Raw genomic sequence first — 23,844 nt, forward strand, 5'->3', positions numbered from 1 at the left:
TAATAATTCCTGATTTCTCAATAAGGACAGATTACAGCACTTCTTTAGCCTACTTCCAAGGAACTGGCATCACAGGTGGGAGTCACATATGTGCACACCCAGTTTGCGACTCTCCCTAAACATTACTTACCCATAGTCTCTGTAATCTTTGTTCCTCCGTGCAGGTGTCTCATTAGTCTGCTTCTTGTATACCCACTTCCAAAAACCTTTTCTCATGCTAACAAGTCTAAGCATTGCTTTGTAGTCTTCTGACTCTGCTCCCGGCTTCTTTTAGGAAATACCTTGTGTGGGAACCGCTGAAATATTAGCATATAAATAGGCTTGGCTTAATGTCTGTAAGGCACACTGAGATTATGAAAAATATTAGGTAAGAGGTAATAGGGAGTTCTGTAGTTTGCATGGGAAATTAGTGCTATAGGGTAGTGTTCCCATTATTTTATCATGGAGTCTGAGTAATGTAGCTGAAATGCAAATCAGCGTGAGTGAGATGAGAAGCCTGGGCAGTTCAGGGCAAAGGAGCAAGTTTCTGATAGCAGGTGTCTTCCATGCTGGTGGTGAGAAACCTATCTAGTACACATGTAGTTGACTCATGATTTGGGCAGGTTCGGTTAGTACTTTAAAAGGCCACAGTAACGACTCATCTGCACACACACGAGTGGAGCAAGAGTAGAATATAGCTGCTGATCCAGTAGGCAAGTCATGAGCTCAACAGCACAAGTTAAAGGAGGATAGGTTCACTAAACAGGTGCTATCAAGACTTTGCAAGCAGTGGAGAGAGCCCACGGTTATGAAGAGCTTTAAAGCTATTTAGATATACTTTTGAATCTTTTGTTTTGGCTCCACCTGCTTTATGTAATATATGCTCATATTTCATAAATGGGTTTAGGAGCTTGTCTCATTTACTTGTGTCATGTGCTAGGACTCTGTTCTTTGTAGGTTGTTACTAGCTCTACCGGAATGATCCACTAAGGTATGTGCTGTTGTCTCCAGAAAAAAACAGTCCATTTGAAACAGAGTTTTAAATCTCATCTGGCCTTGTTTAAGCTTCAGTTCTTCAATAGTCGTTCCTTCATGCTACTGGCAAACTTTTTGTAGATCTTCCCTAATGCAGACAAGGCCAAAATTCAAACCTGAATCGGGTTGTTGGGTGTCAGGTTACCCACTGAAGAAACAGATGGAGAAAGCAGGACATTAAATTTTTTTTTTATAGTAGAATTCTCTTGAGAGGTCTCATTGAATATCCCAGATCTTCGTGTTGAATAATCTTAGTTTAAATCTTTGTGAGAAGACTTGTGTTCCCTTCGTAGTTGCACGGCTGGAAGTTATTTTAGCCTGCTTTTGGACTCTGCCTGATCAGTCCAGCAGGCTTTTCAGTTATATGCTTTCGTATGATTTCGTAGCGGTTAAAGCCTAGGGGTGCTCAAGGTCCTGTCCTGGCAAGCATCTTTCTGAGGTCCGTGTAGCAGGAGCATAAAGCGTTGACTCTACTAGGTGTCTGATTAGGCCCCTTTTGGTTTGAGTACTACTACTGAAGCGCTAGATTTGGCCTTTGTACAGCAGTACAATCATGAGAGTATCTGGCTAAACAAGTTTCCTGAAGGTCTCTGTTGCAAAGTAATTTTGTCACTGTGGCCAACATCATATTGCCTGTTGAAGTCCCTCCAGATACTTAACAAGGTGCGAGTATGTTCCCTCAGGAACATACCTGTGCAGTTTGTAGAGCAGAGAATAATTAGCAGTCTTGGGACAGCAAGTATTGTGATGGGAGTCCAGAACAGTCCACAAGGAAAATCGGGGTAAAATATCAAGCTGGGAGTTGCAAATGCCATCCATGTTGCAGAGACCAGAGAGGGAGATGTACCAAAGGATCTGATGACATAGAAACAGGCAGTGGTGGTGATTTGTGGTAGCTTTGTCTGTGTGGAAGCCCTGTAACTTGCAACTGCTTTGCAGCCTGGTTGGGTAGAGAGATAAAGAGATTATTTCTATGTATAAGTAGAGTCTGAAAAAGGTTGCAGTTGCCCAGGTAAGAGCATGGATGCTGGAGAGCAAAGAGCAAGAGTACCTCACAGGATAGATACATCAGTTGTTTGCCGAGTAGCCCACTAAATGTTTACAATAGCATATTTTGAACGGACCTTGGAATCTCTGGTCCAGATGCGTGATAAGGGGCTTACTTCTGAGCCGTATCCAGAACGGAGCATAATACTATAGCCCAGTCCAATTGCTTCTCTTTCTTCGTTAGCTTTTCACTGTCCTCATCTATGTGTGTATGATAGCTGAGTAAAGAATACGTGCAGTCTGCACGTATAGTTCTAGTATGTTTGCTATTCTGTAGAATGCCAGCAGCGTGAAACGCACTGCAGAAAGCTCAGCTCTTGCTTTTGCTCTGTGCTCGTTACCAGCCCCTTGCTAGCTGAACTTGCTGCTGCTTTTGTCTCTCTAGAATTTCCTTTCTCAGGTGAGAAACTGGTTCAGTTGCTTTTTCTTCCAGACCATCATCTGCTCTGTGGCATTCTGAATGGGGAAACAGCCATTAGGATGAGACAAATACATCCACGTGCTGTCAGCTGTTGAGAGGGTCTGGGAAGTAGTTATTTGTGCAGCGCCCTGTTAGTGAGGTGAAAGTCAGAACACACCCAAGCAGAACGCCACTTCCCTGTGGTCTGGCTTAAGGTCAGGAATTTCTAAGTTGTTGAGTTATTTGTCCTTTCTGTATGTTATGTGCAACCCCTAACCTACAGCTGTTGATGTGGGGTTTCCCCTGTCTATAGGATTCACGAATTGATTATTCTGTTGGTGGACACTAGCCTCCAGAAGAAAATAGTATGTGTAAGGTACGGGATGGAAATCCTATTGATCTGGGCAAACAGATGCTTGCATGCCTGGGGCCGGCTGCAGGGAAAGCTGAATGAATGGCAGAGTTGGCATGTGTCCTTTCCATCTTCAGGGAAGTAGGGTGCATGGTGTAAGGGATGGGCTAATGAGATAAAGTAGAAATCCAGCAGCTGTGGCATAAGCTGCCTTTGCAGCTCAGGACTTTGAGTTTTAACCTGAATCTGATTCCCGTTTATTTCCCTTTGAGCCTGATAATGAATTTTCACAGTTAACTATGCAAAGCTCTTGTGAAATTTCATTGTGATATATTTCCTAACTGGCATCTTTCAACTGCAAGTCCTTTAGCTTTGGAGTGGCTTTTAAGTTTCATCTTGTAAGACATTGTGAAATCAACTTTTTCACTTGGAATCAACCCCGGTGGTGATGGTTACTGAAAGATATTTCAAGTTGTCTTTTGCTGGGTTGAGGCTTTGTTTTTGGAAAGGCTGAATCAGGCTGAACTCTTTGTTACAGGAGAGAATAGGGAAGCAAAGGTCAAGATTACAGGAGTCAGAACGTAGCTTGTTCACGTACTTTTTATGCTTTCCAGGTCCAGAACATCCACGGAGCATTCAATGCCTTGGAGGGAGCAGACAAACTCAGCTCAAATCGTACGTGATTAAAGGTTTTAGCCATTCACTGCAGTAAGGAAAACAATGCTATTAATGCAACGCTGGCGTATCCAGAAGACTTTAATTTTCCCCGTTAATCAAAGAGATCCAGATACTGCTGACTGACGTTTCCATTCTCTCTACTACTGAAGAGAAATCTTAGTTTAAAATATCCTTTGCAGCCTTTCTGCCACCAGGACATTGTCTCCAACTCTTTTATGACCCCCGGTATAGAATTACTGAGTTTTTTTTATCCATATCCTACCCTTACAGCTTCCCTTTGTGCTGCCACCACCACAAGAGCTTTTCCTTTTTCTCACGTTGTAAGTTAGCTGTTACCTTAGCTCCTACCCAATAGCTGGAAGGATAGACTTTTTCACTGCAGTTCTCCACAACCAGCTACACACAAAAAAAAAAAAAACAACTTCCGGTGCATACTACAATTTAGCTAAGGTTTTCTCCTTCAAATCTTCAGGTTCCTCGGGGATATACATCTCGTCCATTTCTTGGACTAGAATATTCATGGTGACTCCTGAAGCTAGATAGTTCCCCCCCCGCCCCCGCAAGAGTCAAACGTCATTGGGTCATGCAGAGAACTGTTGTAGAACTGTTTCAATAGACGCAAAAATTCCCGGGCCATTTTAATCATGCAAAATAAGTAATTATTAAGCAGCTGTGAGAGAAGTAGGAAGAAGAGAAAGGAACAAAACAGCGCGTAGAGGAGATGGGACTATGCAGTGTTGTACTTCAGCTCTTTCTGTCAAAAGTGGCACAGTGAGCTGCAGCTCTAACTTTAGCTAGTGCTTGATTTAATCAGTGCAGCTTTTTGTAGTGTTGATGGGGCTAATCATTTATAGATGCAAGCAGTTAGGAAATTTGAAATGACCCAAACTCATCTCTTTGTGTCCTGGTGCTACAGAAGCCTTAGAAGGATAGGGAGGTTCTGGTGGTATCTGAGCACCTTGTAAAGTTTATATAAATGCCATAAAAATAGGGTGCAAAATTGTCACTGCGTCATAGAACCTGAGGTAAGGAAGGAGAAAGTACCTCTCCTGTGAGCTTACTTTTTTAGTTGATTTTGCACATTTACTCTGAAACATATAGGCTGCTATTCCTTTCTCTAAATTGCAGCTGATGTTTTCCTTTTCTTTTCTTTTCTGACCACAGCCCTTGCATCTCACGATTACATATTGAAGATAGTCCCTACAGTGTACGAAGACATGAGCGGCAAGCAGCGATACTCATACCAGTATACTGTAGCAAACAAGGTAAAGAAGTAGGTGGTTCTCAGAGAAGCTCCTCATTGCAGCCCAGTGGATGCATGGAGGCTCTTCAGTCACCATTCCTCCTCCGTCCAGCTCCTGTGCTCCGCAGCCATATGTGCGCGTTTGTAGGTGAGCAGTAGCCTCTGCTGGGAGGAGGAGGAACTGAAGCCCTTCAGAGCCCTTCCTGCTGCTCCTAGTGCTGCCTCAACTAGGGTTGGGGTTGTGAGGGCTTTTTAGAGCCAGTGGTGGCATTGTTTTTCTTCTAGAGAATGAATATTTTTACTCCTGGCTTTTTTTTTTTTTTTTTTTTTGGTCAGTTTGCTTGATCTAGATCTCTATAAATAGTACAAAAGATTTTCACGTGATGCAGGAGCTCTTGTGATTTGTGTCAAAGTGCATTTGGATGGAAGTTAGAATCCAACTAAATGTACAAAAAATACTCTTGCATGGTTTTATGAATGAAACAGTCTTAAGTGTGATGGGTGTGTAAGAGGAAAAAAGTAAGTTATTAAAATATATCACATTGCCGTTAGCTCATGAAATTAAGGAAGCTGGTTGAGCTGACTGGGGAGAACAGTGGTTTGTGATTTTTTATGTTCTTCAGCATTTTAGAACAAGTAGATCTCATCTTCTCACTCCACCATTTTAAATGTGTGCCAGAAGAGCAGGTAGAATTTCTTGGGCTTTTTTTTCCAATTCTCAGGAAAAAAAAAAAAATTTAACTCAGAAATTAGCCAGTACCAAGCTGAGCTAGCTAAATAAATAGAAATGAAGGTGATAACACTCTCTGAATTAACAGAAAAAGATATTGTTGTTTGAAGTTTTTAGCATTTTTTTTTACGAGTGTTGGTTTCAGATCCTAAACCACTTAACTGCCATTGAACATGCAGCAGCAAATACGTACTGTTTCACATTACCTAGTTCATGACAGTGAATTTTGATAGTTATTGTAACTTTATCATTATTAAATTAATATACATTGTATAGATATTTGTATTTTAACAATGCAATTGAACTTAAAAATATATATATTTACTTTTTAAGGTAAAAACCCTATTTCAATTTAAAATAATTTGCAACTCAGGTTCTAGTTGAAAGCCCAGAGTCTGTTTATAATATGTAATACCTCTGCTAGTTTGCCGTAACTGAGAAGCAAGCGTGTGCTCTCATGGACTAGTTCTCAGATTAGTGTTCCTATCTAGTGACTTTTGGGCTTACTTGTACAGTGTGTCCCAATGATTTGGATGGCTGTCTCTATTCAGATTACAATGTATTTGTTCTGCTTAATGTCACAACTGCTGTTCTGATAAGTCTCTTGCGACACAAGTTCTGAAAGTAATTTGGAAAATAGGCAGCAGGAGCTGCTTTTGACACTTCTGTGAGCACGGTTGCAAATTGGGGCATTCAGCCAAGACTGACTCATTAGAGCAGAACTGCTCGTGGGGAAAAGGAGAGAGGAAGTTAAAAATGAGGTCAGGTTTATCAAAACTGAAGCGCAGGGAAACAGTGCTGCCTCTGCATTTTCTTCTCATTAAAAATAAAAATTTTCTTATTGCTGCTTTGGTCCTTAACTGCAGTACTGATTAATGCAGAAGTCAGAAACAGAAGTCGGAAGCCATTGGTATAGTCTGGCACAGATTGCCTGGTGTGAAGAGATGAAGAGAGTCTTGAGTGCAGGCTGCCTGAGTCTTCTCCCCCTTCATCTTCTAGATTCTCTGTTTCCTCCCTTCCCCAGATAGCCACTGTCCCCAGATATACTGCAAGACTTCTGCAGTGAGAGCCCCGAAGGCATTCTGACTAGGCGTTGCAGCCCCGTTCTGCTGCTTTTGTCAGCCATGGGGAGAAGAGGAGAGGAGGGGAAAAATACCCTTAAAAAGAGGGAAGATTGGGATATGTATGGAATAGATGAAGGAGACTGATGCTGTTTCACTGGCTCCCTCTGAGCACACGGAGATTAAAGTTATCTTGGTTGTATCGTGCCCATGTTTGTCCTATTGCTTGTCCTTTCTTCATCTTTCCAAAGTAGATGAGGTTGCCCTTGCCTCTACCTGAAGGAGAACTAAAATGAAAGAGGTCACCTGAGTTGGCAGGTTTGTCATAGGGATAAAAGAGGGGAAGAGCAGCTGAGTAAAGAGGCAGTGCGTGCCATGCAAGAGCTGGTGGCTCTTGTTGGTTTGCTGAGTCCCCAGCGTGCTTTTCTTCTTTGATATTTCTTCCATCTGTCAAGATAAACATTTTGATCCTTGAAATTTGACATATATTTCTATTGAGAGCACAGGCAAAATATTACTCCAGAAAGATGTGACTTTTAAAGTTGATGTTAGTGTGTATTTTACTCTGGCATTGTGCAGTATCTCTTTTTGGGTTGTTGTCCTGTGGGCTGATGCATTGCGCTGTATCTGTTATTAAGGAAATGGGTTAAAGGAGATTATTGCAGAGAATCTAAAAATGTCTCTCCTGAACCAGTGTGGAATAACCTTTGGCGATACTTTTCTGTATGCAGTCTCCTTCTAGCTTTCAGCATGAATTTTAAACTTGGTTTAAATATGGCTGTACATTATTCACGCTAGGTGGGCAAAGTATTTGCATGGCTAGTCCCAGTGTGAAGGGGGGCCTCACACACGGGAAATGCTACTTCCTATTCGAAGTGCATGGACAAGCCAGAGGTTTTCAGGTTCTTGCAAACTAAATTCTGTTTGTTTTGATGAATTCCTCGGTGTGTGATTTACATGCTGACAGTATATAGATTCACCTGCAACCACTCACAAAGTCCTTGTAGTCGAATAAAGCAGATCTACGATGGAGAAATCAGTGACAGTCTGTCTATTTAGACTTGTGACTTTGGATGATGGTAAGAGTAAGCAGCATCACTTGTTGTTCCAGGCGATATCATTCTCGGACTGCGATGGTCCTATTCTTCTATTTGATAAGGGTATGGGAGGAAAAAAAGTCATGCAGGAACTAACTTTTTGCTTCTGTCAGTCTGATCGTTACCGATGATCACTCTCTTGTGTACGGTAGCATAGAGTAAGGAGCAGATTCATAGAAGCAGAGCTATTGCAGGTGTTCTGTCTGGAATGAGATTGCTCACACTTTCTGCCATTTTTTCCCTACTTTCTTTCCTAGGAGTATGTTGCCTACAGTCACACTGGCCGCATTATCCCAGCTATCTGGTTCCGTTATGATTTGAGCCCCATCACAGTGAAATACACAGAGAAGCGACAGCCTTTGTACAGGTTTATCACATCGGTGAGTTCCTCGAAGCCTCTAACTCTCCCTTCTCCTGCCTGCCTGTCGTTTCTCTTCTGGGCTCTTCTTGCCCAGAAGTGAGTTTCTGCTTCAGATCGTTGTGACACGGATTGAAATTAAGCGGTGCATCCCCTCACTTGTACTGAAATGCAAATGAGGTAACTGGCAAGTCCTAAGCTCTGACAGTTCAATTTTGCAGTTAGGGACTAGAAGGAAGACAAGCATCCTATTCTAGAAATGCCAAACTCTGTCCATGCTTGGTGGGCACTATTGCAGCATGTCAGCAACTTGGAAGTAAAACTGATGTGGTATGTGATAAAACAGGCTGCAATAGACTCTCTCTCCAAGGATGAGATCTCACTTGTAGGGCAGTTGTTTAACTCAGCATGATTGCTTGTTTTAATATGGGTTTGCCAGTTCTGAGGCTCTGCTCCTGTATAGAAGAGGAGAAAGGCTGCATTATCAAATTCCATAGGTGTTTTTCTGACCAGCTGTGTTTTGATCTATCAAGAGAACATCCTGCAGTACTGATCTCAGCGTCTATAACAAAGCTGTACTGCTCAAACTGCTAGTAGGTCAAAGAGCTATTTCAGGATCTTCCAGAGCTTTACAAAATGTGTATTGAGGGAGGTGGCTTAAAGTTTAAGCTGCAGTCTAGTCTGTTGTGCCACTGAGGCATGGTAGAACGTGGAGTAGTTGATAAATTGGCTGGAGTGAAGACCTTGGATTTTGATTTTTTTAAACTGTTTGAATATTTTAATTGGAAGTGACATAAACAGTATAACTATGCTGCACTTAAGGATTTTGATTCTGCAGCTTCTGATAAACATCAAGTTCCTTTCACTTAACTTCAGAGATGTGTAGGATCTCTGGGATACACAAATACCAAGACAAAGAGGTTTAAAGCAAAACCTGGATGTTGTGCCTTAAGCCCTTGTCTTCTTAGCCTGTCTCTCAGTTTTCAAAACATGAGCCGAAAAAAGGTCAAACATCAGCATTTTATGACTTGGCATATCGTGCTGCCTGTACTTCCTTCCCTAAGAATACACCCTCATAGATTTCTGAAGCTTCTTGTTGGGGTTGGGGATGTGGAGGTGTTTTTAATGGGAAAGCGTGTTTGGAAATCACTGATAGCTGGCATTATTGCTTTGTGATGTCCGTTGCTAACATTGATTTACTGATATGCCATCGTATGGATATAAACAGCTGTATAAGCATGGTATAAATAGCATCTTTCTTGAATGTGATACTGTGGTTCAGAGTTTGCATAAGGAGTCCCTAGGAGAGGCTTTCCTCACTGGCTGCCACGATGACCACAATGATTTGAGATTGCAGCTCTGTCCGGTGTTGACTGCAAGGGCAGCATACTGGCTGCTACATGGCTGAGGAAGAGTTTTAGAATTGATTTTTGTCTATTTTGTTTGGTCGTATAAATGGATCTGTGCTCAAGCAGCTCACTTGGGGCCATTTCAATTTAACATTCTTCCTATGGAGATGTGCGGATGACAAAGACACCTGCAGTAGCTGTTACGCAGCATGTCAAATACAGGTTTGTCAGACTTTTTCCAGTTATGGCTGACTTAGAGGCAGGTCCCTCCTGTAGATAATATACTGTCATTGTCAGTGTGGACCCTCTGGCCCTGATGCAGGTGGCCTGCTCATATTGCATTTATTTCGGCTGAGAATATTTTACCGCAGGGCAGCCTTGGCTGTGCACGTGCTACGCTTTAATCTTTACAGCTTTCAAGGTAGCACTGAGAAGGTTGAAGAGTGGAGCAGGGCTGCTGAGGATTAAAACACCTTATGCCCTAGGTTTTCTTGCCCTGTTTGATGACATGATCTGCTCTGTTGTCCTTTCCGCTGCTCTAGCCCCCTGCTGTATCTCCAGCCTGGCCTTTTGCATCACTGTTGCTCTGGAGACCAGTTAGTGGTGATCACCACAGTGCTGAGGCCGCGGCTTTCTGCTCCAGCCAGAGATTATCCGCGTGGGGCAGCTGCAGTCACCGTGAACAGGGCAGGCCTCCGAAACGCAGCAGCTTTTCTGAACGGCAGCTGCTTAATGTTAAAACCACAAGTTGGGGGTTGGTATTGTTATTGAGCGTTGCTCGATAACACTCCTGTTATTGAGCAGCTTGTTTGCCAGGGTACCGTGTGGCTGTCAGTGAAACGTTGTGGCATTCGTCTGTGTCCGCAGAGGCTTGTGAGGGTGGGGGGGGGGAGATCCTGTGGGTTTGAAAGAGGTGAGCAGGGTTAGAGATGTAACCTAGTGTGGGGCTGAGCGTGGCTGTCTGTCAGGGGAAGCAGCGTCCATGTCGAAGAGTAGCATGGCAGGGTACCCCGAGGAGGGATGATCCCATGCGGAGAGATCAGGTGGGAGAAGGGTACTAGCTGCTCAGCAGAGAGTCAAAGGAATATTATTCTTCTACTGGAAAGATTATCTGGTGCTCTTTGTTTGCATTGAGTTTGCCCTACGAAATTCTAGCGCCGCTGAGCGTGGCAGACGTAACGCTGTTGCATGGTCTCCCGCTACCATCTGACCTGCTGCACCGTGCGTTCCAGTGCTCGAACTCGTGCCTGCCCCTTGGCTTTTTGTGGTATGGACACTTATCCTCATTTTCTGTACCATGGTAGAGACGCTTCCTGTGCAGGACAAAAGGCATTGGCTTAGGATAGATTTTACTTTATGTGTCACACTTCAAAAAATACAGTCCTAGGTAAGATTTTGTATTGCTGTAGGACAGTGCAGCCGCTGTCACCGCACTGTGAACTTGCCGTAGATCCTGGGGTTAACCACAGAGAGCTGCCACGGTGTTGAACACGGTAGTTCTTATCTGTTGCCCCTAGTGCTTGGACTCAAGACATCCCCCAGTAAAGACGTGCCATTCATGGCCTCATGGTCAGGGTTATGGAGCACAGGGGAAAGTCACTGCTGAAAAGTTATGATTTGCTTTAAGTGGCCAAACTGAAAGAAGGGGTTTATCCTGAGGTCAGTCGAGGGATTGTAAGGGGACAGTAGGCAGAAAACATGCCAAAGTTCTGCGGAAGTGTTCAGAGTCCACAGAAAAGAATAGAAGGATTTTCCCTGATATGAAAAAAACTCTTCAGCCCAGCAGGTATGAAAAAAGAATTAACTAGAAATGATGAAAAAAAAAAAAAAAACCTCTTGAAGGGAGAGTTATTTCAGCCGTGGGACCTGTTGCCAGCAGGTGAGGTAGATGTTCAGTCTAAACCGGAACAGTGTTGTTCCTCAAGACATGCTGCAGCTCAGACGGAAATCACAGGGTGAGATTCTGCAGTTTACGTTTACCAGCAGTTGAGACCTGATGGTCCTGGTGGTCCCCTCTGTCCTTAAAATCTGAACCACAAGGACATCCCAGAGATCTGCAGTCACAAACGTGACTCTTGCCTTGCTGTCGTCTTTCTTGTGGCCCTGTGTCCTCCTACATATCCCGTTTCTTTTTCCATGAGACTTCAGCCTGCATCCCAGCCGCTATAATCATATCCTATTCAAACCCTCCTGTGTGACCCCCCCTCCTCCCTTACATGGTCTCTCTCTGCTGTGATTCTTAACTCTTCTAGGCTCCTTTACCTTTCTCCTTTTACTGGTTAGGCCTGGGTCAAAGCGAAACCTCTCAGGGCCAAGCACAGATGATTCCCAGGATAAAACTCGGTGAAAGACAAGGAGGCGCGTGACGCCTGATTTCCCTCAGTGCCGCTAAGGAGCAGCGCTCCGAGCGCGTTAGAACTGTGACGATACAGAAATGTCACGGGGCAGCTTCTGTGCTGACCCGGAGACCGACCCCGGGGCCGCCGCCTTTATCGCGGCAAAGCAGAGCGCCGTGTGCGTGCCGGGAGGCAGGCTCCGAGCGACTGCCAGGTGCCTGTGACTCATCAGCACGCAGCACTGCAGAGCTGTGCAGATGAATGTGTATTTTTCTATTCTACCCCCCCGCCCGGCACTGCTGCACTAAAATCAGATTTTCCTACCATATGATGCAAAATCTTAGCGTTGGACGGGTTTTTGTTGTTCGCGGTGTAAAATCTCCTGTCAGCTGAGCGGCCGCGGACTGAAATAACCCAGCTCCATCGGTGTCGCTTTCCCTGAAAGGTCACCCTGTGTCACGCTCTGAGGGATAGCGGGGGCGAGGGCCGGTGAAGGAGGGCGCAGAGGGCAGGAGCTGCGCTTGCTCCCCAGAAACGTGAGCTTTGCCACAGGCAGGTGCTCTGGTTTCTGAAGCTTTTATCTGCTGAAATGCCAGCCGTCCTGCCGCGGCCGTGTTTACCTCACCTTGCTGTCTCTGTTGCATCTGTTCCTTTCACTGAGCGCAGAAATCCCAGTTATAAACACGCGTGTAAATGGGTGATTTATTTCTTACTGCCTTCACTCACCAGTACCGAGCCGTTGGTTCGGTTGCCGCTGCTAACTCCCTGCCGAACCTGACGCTGCTGCTCCTGTGCTGCTCTCTTGCCTGTAGCTTTGCCCGTGGGGTTTGGTGTTCGCTGGGAGAAGGGATGGGGCGCAGTAGATCTAGCGTGGCACTGGTCCCCTTCTACGTCAGCTGCGTTGCAGGGCCCTGGTCCCCTGCTACGTTGGCTTACTGGTTTTGAGTTCCCCTCCCTCTCGTGGCTTCTAGCTCTCAGCAAAACCCCCCTTTTTCCTGGGCAGGCCCCTCTCAGGCAATGAGCTCTGCGTCGTGTCCCCTCCTCACTGACCCGTTGTCCCTTGTTTTCAGAGCCACCTAATCCTACACAGTGAATGACATGTAAAAGACTACGTTAAAAGAGCATCACAGTTAACGAAGTCAAAAATGTGGGAGTTGGGAAATGCCGGGTCCTGTGTAGTTGTAACTTGGCTGCTAAACGTTATTAGGTTACCCGATTGCGTATCATACTTTCCACGTGAGCCTGGCCTTGCTCAGGGCCCAAAATGGGGCAGCACCCTGTGAGCCCTGTGTCTTCCCATCATACAGTATGTGACTGCCACCTTGTTGCTGTCACGTGGTTTGTATTAACCCGGTGCTGAATACAGAATGATGCGTTTCCACGGGGCCTCTGAGACAGCTTTTGTCACAGCGCTGGGCGCTTCAGAGCGTTTTCCGTCAACGGTCTCCCTCGGAGGTAAGGTAGATATTGTCCCCAGGTCATAGATAAGGGGTTTGAAGCAACGTGATGCAAAGTCCCAAACTGTTGCCCCCTGATTTTGGATACTCCAAGCCAAGGTACCTCTGATTGGACATACCAGGATACTTCTGTGGTTTTCTAGCACTTGAGAACCGAAGTAATTAAGAGATTAAATTTTTCCCTAACTTTGTTCTAGAAAACAATTACGTATTTTTGCTGATGTTTAAATAATTCTACGTGAGACATTTTGCATGGAAAACTTCAGCCCACAAACAGTTAAAGGTTGGTTGTGCTTTTGTAAGCAGCTGAACGTAGCCTTTGTAATGGAAAGTGTTAGACAGCCTTAGCTGTAGGTGTTACTGGTAGCTAGGCTTCTCTCCTCCGTTTAGTCACTGTCCTTAACATGCTCTTTTAGTGTCTTTTGCCTGTTTGCAAATGCTGTATCCTGTGAAGTGGGGAAAAGACTACAAGGCTATGATATTTATAATAGAAAACACTAGTAGGAAGGCATGAGCAACAAAGAGCTTTTAGAAGGCTTTAGTAGGTGGGAGTTAGCTCCAAAAGAAAGGGTATTTGTGCGGGAGACCTTAACGAGTCTTTTCTGCTCTTTGGCATTGTGCCGGCAGAGCTTTTTTGAGGGTAACAAGCTTTTGGTACCGTAACCTAAACAGAGTGCTTCAATCAGTGTGGTCTTCTATCCAGCCCGTCACCTCCTCTCCGCTCCCCCTCCACGTGCACACGCAAATGAGGGAAAAGTTACTCGAGTAACAAAACACTGCGCTATTTGCCAGTTGAAGCTGGGCCGCAGCTAGCAAGGGCTGCCTTTCTCCAACAGCAAATAAAATTTGCAGGTGCAGTAGCAGAAGGCTTGCTCTGCCACAGCCCTTCCCATCCTTGGAGCAACGGCCCTGTTCCCTCTGGCAAGTGTAGAAGAGTGAATCTAGCGTCATCTCGGAGGGTAGCTTGGTGATAGTGTCCTAAGGTGGAATGGGAAGGAATGGGCTCCAGGTAGCACTAAGGTGTTCCACTGTACAGAGAAGGGTTTTCTGGAACGCGGTTGTCACGTAATTACCTCCCCAGGACTGTTATTCAATTCTTACTCTGCTTGCAGAAGGCGTCCTAGCAGTAGGCATTATCTTTCCTCTCGGTTTCAAGCTGTGTAAAAGTCTGTCTCATCAGTGACAAACTTGTTTCCTCTTTCTGTAAATTCCAGATATGTGCCATCATTGGAGGAACATTTACTGTAGCTGGGATCCTGGACTCCTGCATTTTCACAGCTTCAGAAGCCTGGAAGAAGATCCAGTTGGGGAAAATGCAGTAGCAGCAAAACTCTACCCTAGTCTCCAAGGACAGGAGCAAAGATCGAGAAATCTACCACTACCTGTTTTTTTTTTTTTTTTTCCTTTTCTATTTGATTGAATCAGTAAGTTTTTCTCTAATCAGGCTGTTCAGTGAAGACCTCTTCAACAAATCAGAGAAATCTCCATGCATTTCAGAGCTCTGAGACTCGAAAATCAATGGAATCCGGGCTTGGATTTCAATTCTCTCCCCCCAAGAAAGAGAGGTTGAAATGGTTTATATGAAATACACTGTCAGATATAAATAAGGTTAACAGTCCATTTTCTGGGAGGTTCCTGTGGCAGTGTTGTACAAACTAGCTAGAAGATTGCAAAGAGTTAAGTTGTCTTGTGGCACTTTTTGGAGTTCTGTTGGAATTGCATGATTAGACAATCGACTTTTGTATAAGGCAAAATTATACATTAGGAAGAAATTCCATCCATGGTGCCAAAAAAGTGATGAATCTGTTGATGAGGAATGGAAAGTGTTAGTCCCCATAGCAGACTTGAGAGACAGAGGGCAGAAATAACATCGAGAAATGTGTTGTGCTTTTATTGAAAGCTCTTTTGTTCACATATGACCTTTCTAATGAAATGAGCAAATGAGAAGAGGAAGCCTCCCGCCAGCTACCTTTTCCTGGATAACATGTAATCCAGGCAGAGGAGAGCCCTTCTTTTACTCTGGATGTAAAAGTGGCTTCATTTCTTTCCAGAAACTGAATATCCAGTCTTGTGTTTACAGGTGGCATGAAGTAAAAACCAAACTGAGCAACACAGTTTTATGTGGCCTTTGCTTTGAAGGGGAATAGTAGTCTTTACAGTGTTAGCTTTTATTCTTTCTTCTCCTTTTTTTTAAACACGAACCACCCAGCAGTCTGGAATTCTGTTTTATTATTTTTATTGTTGTTGTTGTTGTTATTGCTATTATTTTGAAAAGGGGTTGTCCATTCTGTGTGTTCAGAAAAATGCTGCAGTCTTCTGGGTGGATGAGCACAGCTCACTGTCTTGCTTTGTGTGTGAATATTGAATACACCTGTAAAACACAGGAAGTCTGTCTTTTCGGGGGCAAGGTGCCTACCTTTTCCTTTAAAATTCAGTCAGGCCTCTTTTCTGAGCCCTAGACTGACGCTGTTCACCCACAGGTACACCTGTAGCAGGGCAGGCATGCCCACAAACTGGCCCTGCTAGTAGCTGTTTTTGGTGGTTTGGGGTTTTTTTTGTTTTTGTTTTGTTTTTACTTAAAATGGTACCTGAACCTCCATGCTCATTCATTCAAGCCTTGTTTTCTGAGGTTTCCAGTAAATGGAGGCAGAGGGGAAAACTACTGCCAGGTGTGGCTTGTTCCTGATGGTAGACACGAGTTCACTAAAACTCAGACCGAGGCCCACCAGCACATTTTCCATAGCCTCCTAAATGTTCCTTGAGTAGTAACAGTTTCTGCATGCTTTGTAAATGTCTGAGCTGAGGATACACAAATTTAAGTGTTCCAGGATGGTTGAAAATCATAAAATGAAAATCCTTAACTTTCAATGCTATAAATTCTAAGACAGGTGCAGGATTTCTCTTGGATAATAGCTACTGTCCCTAGCCCTTTCCTGGAGGCAAGAGCATCCAAAAATTATGTTGTAATGAAACAAATCTTGGAATATTCAGTGTTAATGCTAGAGTCAAATGCTTTTCAAAAGCATTCCGAATACATGTCTGTTGAAATTGTCTCATTGCTTTTGTAGTAGGGAAGGTAACTGGTTTTACACAGACACACGTTGGGGGGGGGGGGGGGGGAGACACAACAACCCCCCCCACACACACACACACTCATTTTCTGCCCATAGTGACGTCTGACAAATTACAGCATTGAAATTTTTCCCTGTTCTTATTATGGACCGATTGCTATTACTCTAGGTGTAAACTGGATTGTGTAACTTCCTGTATCTGTTAATGTATGGATAGATTTTATACATTTTTCCATTTACAAAAATCAACTTGAAAATGATGCGCTTGTCTTCATTTTGGTGCGTGCGTCCGTGTGTCCACAAGCATTACCCACTAGATGGCGGCTTCTTGCCGACGGGAGCCTGGGGTGTTTTTCCATTGCGATTAGTTCACTTGCTTGCTGAAGGATTTCCTCTAATCCCCTTTTACCAACTGAAGCTTAAAGCAAAAATGTCCTAGTTTTTCCTTCTGGATTTTGTTGAGTCTTTGCTCAGAACTCGTGAACTCTGATTGTGGATTAAAAGGATATGATTTTAATATCTTTAGGAGTGCGTGCTTCTTCTGAGCTGTGCAAGAGAAATCTTTGAACTCAGTACAGTGGATTGTAGTAGTACTTTTCTAAGGTTTCTTCCCTATTACAGGTCCTTCAGCAGCAAAGCTGGTTTGAGATCCTGCCTGTCTCTTGCCCCCAGCGTGTTGTTTCTGCCCTTGTCCTTCTCCCCCACCCTCCATCTCAATTAAACACTGCCCTCTCTTCTGTCAGTGCAGCCTGGGCCAGTTTTCTTCACCAGATCAGTGAAATTGTTTGGCTTTTTGGGGAAATAACAGATGCATACTTCAGTATGCCTGCTTTCTCTGCCAGAATGTCCACTAAAATAACCTCATAAATCACATTTTTGCTAGATATGGAAACAAAACGGTACTCAGGTATGCCAAAACTCTGCTGAAGAAACAGTCCACGCGTGATTTCTTCAACCTGGGCCCAACCCTTTGAGTCCTGCCAAACCAAGGGCAACTGCTGGGTCTGCTTGCAGCACGTTTGTCCTTCAGACATAGCTGACTTGGATCACGTGAAACCTGATGCTCCATAATGTGTTTGCAGAAGAATTTGCTCTTCATATTTCCAAACGTGAAAGGGAGGTGGTTATTGCTATAGCTGTCCAGCCCCGTGCATACATGTATCATCAGATTTCACTTTTTTTAAACCCTTTCTAGAGCCAAAATCAAAATGAGCTTTGTTATACTTTTAAACATCAATGCAAGCCATAGTGGAAGGAAAACCATAGATTATAGATGTTCATCTAATTTCCTGACTTTGCTCTTTCAAATCTGTATTTTGACACAAGTATTTCTGATTTTCCAAGGTAGACTTCCATATAGGAAGTAAAATGTTTAGAGTTTGAATGTGTTCTGGTTTAAATAAGCCTCTCTAAGACTACCCCCAAGCCCCATCATACACTGAGGAAATTGTGGCATAGCGTGCTTTGAAATGGTTGAGTTAGAGATTTTAGCGCTAGGGAAAGCTGTACATTGCATTGGTGTAGTCTAGCCAGCATGTGGATTGCTAAAGATTTTTTTTTTTTTTAAACAGGGACAAGAATTTGGAAATAGGATAAGGGAAAAAAAAAGTTGGAAGACATGCATTTATGAATATGTTTTGTCTTCTTTATCCAATACTTGCATTCAGCTACTGCTCTGTAAAAAGAGAAAACTGCGGTGTAGACAGTAATGTTTATAGTTAATTTTCTGAGTCTCGTTTTAAAGTTTTTTCATTTGGATGATACACAAAGTGTTTGGGCTGAACCTGACTGTGATGAGTATGTGCTTTAGAATAGTTGTTTGAAGTTTCAAATTAAATAATGTCATCGAGATGTTTCGCAATAGTCCTTGCAGGAAGGGAGAGAGGGGCAAGGGAGGGAGTATGTGATCCTGTAACATGTTATGACAATACTGAAAGCACAAGTCTTGCATTTTTACAGTGGCGTTTACTAAGGAGTTCTGGCATGTCTGTACCACTGTTTTAATTTGCAAGCTCTTGTTAATGTATTAGTTATTTTAGATCTTTAATTAAAAATAAAATTCTCCTGTGTTTTGATTAGCTTCTTATTGCACTACCATTGCAAAATCAATCTAAAAGTGTTTTTCTATTATTATTATTTCAATGAACTAGGCGTTATCAGGCAATGAGGTCACTGTAAGCCAGGTGACTCTGTAGAAAGTTAACACGAGGCTCTTGTTAATCAGCACTGAGTCATGTCTGGACGTTCAGTGCTTGGTTTTGTACAGTACCAAGTGTCCTAACCTCCCCCCCCCCTTTTTTTTTTATGAGAGGTGGGTGAGTGGATTGTGCTTGGAACTTGATGTTTTTTACTTTAGTCACTGTACAGTTTAGTATATGAAATAATCCCCTTTTTGTCCCCTCCTCTTTTATTTCCTTTTAGCTTTGCTTCACCAAGTATTTAGAAATAAGTGTCTGAGGCAATTAATGAAGATTAAAGGGTTTTTTTTAAAAGTGAAGATGATGCAGATATGTAGTGCCCAACTTTAAAAAAACAAAAACACTAGTGTTTGCTTCCTAATGCTGGTGTACGCTGCCCAAAGCCCGGATGAAGGAAGAGATCCTACCAGCTTCCCCTTGACCTCCCGTATGGCTTTGAACTCAAGCTTTCCAGAAGTGACAGGATGGCGCAAAGGAGGCGGCTCAAAACTCTGCTTAGAAGAAGACTGAAGGTCTTAGGAGAGCGATTTCTCCCAGTCTCTGAAAGCTGCGCCTCACCAGCCTGGAAACGTTTCCAGCCTCCGCTTAGGTACCCAAATCCACTCCAGCGTCTACGTTACTCCTCGCCTGAGGGTTGTCCGGTTCGTTTGGACCAGCACCCTGTTCTGCCACAAACAATTTCCTTCAGCGTAAATTAACCTGGATCTCGGGAAAAATGGGCTGCCCCCCACCCCACCCCACCCCACCCCACCCCCCGCCGGTCTGTGTGGGCCCTGAGCGGGGCAGCAGCGGGCCGCGGGCCTTCCGAGCTGGGCGGCGGGGAAGGGGACCCCGGTAGCCCCGGGAAAGAAATATTGGGGGGGGGGGGGCGGTTCTCTGGCGCGGAAGTGGGCGGGGGGCACCGGCGCCGGGCAAGGCCGCGCTGCCTCCCCGCGCCGGCCACGTCCCGGGGCTGCGCGCACCGCCGGCCGCGCGGGGGCGCTGCCGCCTCCCTCCTCCCCGCCGACATCTCGCGAGAGCTCGGCGGCCGCTTGGGCGAGCGGAAGCGGCCGGCGCGCTCTTTCCGGGAGAGCGTCGCGGCGGCGGCAGCAGCGGGGTAAGGGCGGCGCGGCCGGGCCTGCCGCCATCCGCCGCCATCCTGCCCGGGCCGGCGCCGTTCCGGCCCCCGCGGGGCGCGGCGCGGCGGTGCCTGACGCTGGCGGGCGAGAGGGCGCCCGGGCCGGACCCCTGCGCCCGGGGGGGCGTCTCGCCGCCGGGGGAGCGGGGCCGGGCCGCGCTCGCCAGGCCCGAGGCGGGTGCGCGCTGCGAGCGCCGCGGCGGCGGGGGCAGAGCCGGAGCCGGAGCCGCGCTGGGCTGCGAGCGGGAGCGCGGGCAGTGCGCGGCCTTGGGCCCGGGCTGGTTTGCAGCCTGTCGCCGAAGCACCTGAGCTGTACGAGCTGGGTCTCTCTGCAAGCCCGGAACGCATGTCCGCTGGGTAAATAAAGCAGCGGTTTACGGCAGTGCAGAACTACAGCCTAGTCCGTCAGGTGCTTCTGTCTGATCAGAAAGAACAGTCCCACCTGGGTGTGTATGGCACATACGGCAATCGGAGGGTCGGTGTCACTCGAGGAAGAGGCTTAAGCCTTGCTTCAAGTCCAGCGTGTAAGAGTATATGCGTTGGGGCTCGGATTGGAAAAAGGACGTGTGTTTTTTTTTTTTTTTTAATGTTGTAACGTGCTTTGCGTGGGTAGATGATGAGTAGCGTGTATGAGTTGCAAGCATCTCTGCAGCTATCGTGTTTTTCTTTGTGCAGCCAAAATGAAGTTCAATCCGTTTGTGACCTCAGACCGCAGCAAGAACCGCAAACGACACTTTAATGCACCTTCTCACATTCGAAGGAAAATCATGTCCTCCCCGCTCTCCAAGGAGCTGCGGCAGAAATACAACGTCCGCTCTATGCCCATTCGAAAGGATGATGAAGTTCAGGTACCTGTTCTAATCTGTCTTTTTAAGTTGTGCTGTTATATTTGAGCTTTTGTTTATATTTTGTTTTTTTTTTCATGTGTAGCCTGTACAGAAGAGAAGGGCTACACAAATTCAGAACGATGGCAGAGCTTTAGCAGGAGTCTTGCCGAAATTGTACAAGTTAACGTAGTCGTAAAGTTGGCCTGTTGAATGTTGGCTGAGATCACATGAGTGGGAAGGAAAATACAAGAAACAGAAATATGCCAGCACCAGAAGTACTTAATTGCATCCTTTGATTGTCAGGCTGGATTAAAGGCTTTCAGCAGAACAACACAAACCAAAGAATTGTTTCTTTTATTGTTTTATAGACGTAGAGTAGCTTGCTACCTGTGATGTGTGAAAAGATCAGCTTTGAAATAAACTCAAGCTTAGCAGCTTTTTCAATTTGAAATGTCACGATAGATGATATACTAGGACGCAGAACTGTTGAGATTGACTATTTTCCTCTGGGTTAGAAAGATTTGCTATTACTTGCAGACAAAATGAGGAGAAAGTCCAGTTCTCTTCCATAGTATTTTCCCCTTTAGTGATTACTGAAATTGTCCAGTAATTGATGTTTTTGTGACATGTATGTACAAAGAATAGAGTTGGGATTTCAGCCTGTGTAGGTGTAGTTTTCTGTTGGGGTAATTACAGTGTTTCTTAAGGTCTGTAACTGACTTAAGGAATGTTATTGGCAGTGTGGGAAACAGTGTGCGTTTTATGCTCTTGTTTAGGTTGTCCGGGGGCATTACAAGGGACAGCAGATCGGCAAGGTGGTCCAGGTGTACAGAAAAAAATATGTCATCTATATTGAACGTGTTCAGCGTGAGAAGGCTAATGGCACAACTGTCCATGTGGGAATCCATCCCAGCAAGGTACCCTGTATAAAATGAGATCTGAAACGTATAAGGAGACCTTGTTATTCAGAAAAAAAGACACTGCCGCTTCCTGAAATTGAGCCTTGTTACAGCACGTGGAATAACGGATGGAGCTACTACAGCATTGTTGGGGGATGTTAATATAACAAGGGTTATGGTGTCGTGATAGCAAAGAAGTGACAGTTGAAACCAGAACTCTGATGTTTTTAAGGATTGTCTGGTAGAGAAACTGCTAGAGACTGAACTTTAGGGCCTTGCTAAAATCCTCTTTGGGAGAGCTTGGTGTTTTTAAAACACAGACATCTTGCCCTTTTTATTATTGTTGTTGTTGTTTTGAGAATAGGTGGTTCAAAACAATCCTACGTCCTTGCTACGTGGCGTTTTTACTGATTAAAGAGGTGTTTGAAACATTTAAATAGATGTTCAGGAACTCGATGTTATTGTGGATTATGAAACTTTGACTGAATCTGGTTTTAGCCTGAAGTGATTTGCAGTGTTTAGTGAAAACCAGGCAGAGGCTGTTTGGATAATAGGAAAATATTTCAGACTAAACAGAACAACTAGCCAAAAACCCAGTTTGAAGCAGATGAAATTAGTCTGCTTCAGCCATGCAGATAGGCATGTATACTGAAGAGCTGCTGGAAGAAATCGAGTTTCAACAGGTTTTCTGATATAAACGGTTGATGTGTACTGTAGAGGGAGAGCAGAATTATTCCAAAACAACATAATGATTTGTGTCCAGTAATAACATTTGAGGTGCAGGGTGACATTGTGATGGACGTTGCACGGAAGATCAGATACAACTTACCTGGTAAATAGCAGTGGAAGAAACTGAGATTCATGCTGGTCCTTCCTGTCTGAGAAAGTTCTTTCTAGCTGGAAGGCATAGCTTGAGAAAGCTTTGCAGGAAGATTCGAGCTATTAATGCACACACAAAAAAGAGGCATGTATAGTTTGTTGTCATGTATATTTTATACACAAATGTACATAAACAAAAAATGTGTAGTCTGTAGTGGGATAGGTTAACAGTTTCTGCCTCTCTTAGGTAAAGAGGTAGGAATTAATTGTGATTTCCTGAGTCTTGAAAGCCAGAAAGAGCAAAATGCGACTGAGCAGGATTATACAGCCCTACTGTAGCCTATATGGATTTTCTAGGATTTGATATCAGTTGTATTTTACAAATACTCCTTACAGTAATACCAAAGCACTGAACTCCTTTGTCAATTATGGGGGCATGAAGAGAACAGAAGGCTGAACATTGGAGCTTTGGTTTGCTGCTGTCTTGTTAGGAAATAACCTTTAGGCTCTGGAAGCAACTGGTTTAGGCAAATTATCATTTAGGTACCCATGTCAGTAATTGCCTGGCCGCTTTTTGTTCAGTAGCAGATGTGTTCTTGAAAGTATCTTTATATGGGTCAGCAGGACGCTTGCAGTTTTGCTGTGTGTGGTCCATAGTTTAGCCGGATGTTTTGGCTATTCCAAATGGTATAGCAATGATACGTTAGTGGCCAGCAGCGGTATGGTTTTCCAGTGTTTGAAATTTAGGTAACATTGTTTAAAACATGGAAAAATTAAAACAGTGGTCTGTTACTTGACTTTGTTGTGGTGAGAACAAGACTTAAGCTATACGCTATGTTTTAGGTGGAAGTAGTATGCTTCATGTTTGAGCAGAGCCTCGTATAACGGAAAATAGATTATTTACTTCAAAGTAATTATTTTATTCAGTAGCTGTATGGCAAACTGGCTGCTCTTCAGTTTGTCCAAATGTTGTTGCGGTGCGTCTAAGCACCTGTCTGTATGTTCTGGTCTCGAATGTACCTGTAGACGTTTGTATAGCTCAGCGTTATGAAATGTGTAGGCAGTTCAGTACCTCAGTTGTACTAAAATCCTATTAGGATAGTCTCTGGAAATAAAACTTGGATGTTTTTGGCAGTCTGTGTCAGAGGGTGACCTTTGTAGGCCACTTTATGTCATCACAGTTGTTTCAGGTTGTTGTACTGTAACACTCTAAGACTTAAATTCTTTGTCCTTTCTCTAGGTGGTGATCACTAGGCTAAAACTGGACAAAGATCGCAAAAAGATCTTGGAGCGTAAAGCAAAATCTCGCCAGGTTGGCAAGGAGAAGGGCAAATACAAGGAAGAAACGATTGAAAAGATGCAAGAATAGATGGTCTCCTGTTTGATACCATTAAAGAACTGCTAAAATTAAACGTTGTTGCGTCTTCTCCTTTAGAACGTCTTGATACAGTATGTCTGGTTAGTGTTTAAATGTTCATTTTCATGTTTTGATGCTGGCTAAGTCAAAAATATTTCCACTAAATTAAAAAGCTTCTTAATTTTTTTTCTAACTTTAAGGAAATTAAAAAGTTGTTTCCCCAAAACAGTGTGTTTACAGCCGAAGTTGTAAACTTTGAGAGGGTGCTGCAATCCTGAGAAGATGCGTCTGATGGCAAGTGTGTTTCTGTCTTTTCCAGTAATCCTTAACTAACACTTCCTTAGAAGTGCCCCTGTTTAAATGAAAATGTTTAATTCAATGTACTGTACATACTTAATAGATTATCAGGCCTTTGAAATAAGGTGGAGAATCTT

General features: G+C 44.2%; 2 protein-coding genes across 2 annotated transcripts in view; both read left to right on the top strand.

Annotated features, from left to right (window-relative positions):
• ERGIC1 (endoplasmic reticulum-golgi intermediate compartment 1) overlaps positions 1-16,710 on the top strand; it is a 61,377-nt gene extending 44,667 nt beyond the window's left edge. The window contains exons 7-10 of the mRNA XM_068959239.1: positions 3,428-3,488; positions 4,656-4,756; positions 7,880-8,002; positions 14,337-16,710. Of these exons, the coding sequence (XP_068815340.1) occupies positions 3,428-3,488; positions 4,656-4,756; positions 7,880-8,002; positions 14,337-14,444 (393 nt within the window). The 3' untranslated portion in view covers positions 14,445-16,710. The remainder of the gene's footprint in view (positions 1-3,427; positions 3,489-4,655; positions 4,757-7,879; positions 8,003-14,336) is intronic.
• Positions 16,711-19,367: 2,657 nt separating this feature from the next.
• On the top strand, positions 19,368-23,465 carry RPL26L1 (ribosomal protein L26 like 1). The gene is made up of 4 exons (XM_068959241.1): positions 19,368-19,487; positions 20,184-20,356; positions 21,112-21,252; positions 23,294-23,465. The coding sequence occupies exons 2-4, from the start codon at positions 20,189-20,191 to the stop codon at positions 23,420-23,422; spliced, it is 438 nt and encodes a 145-aa protein (XP_068815342.1). The 5' UTR covers positions 19,368-19,487; positions 20,184-20,188; the 3' UTR covers positions 23,423-23,465.
• The last annotated feature ends 379 nt before the right edge of the window (positions 23,466-23,844 follow it).

This window comes from Struthio camelus, chromosome 13 (genome assembly GCF_040807025.1).
Source record: "Struthio camelus isolate bStrCam1 chromosome 13, bStrCam1.hap1, whole genome shotgun sequence".
NCBI lineage: Eukaryota > Metazoa > Chordata > Aves > Struthioniformes > Struthionidae > Struthio > Struthio camelus.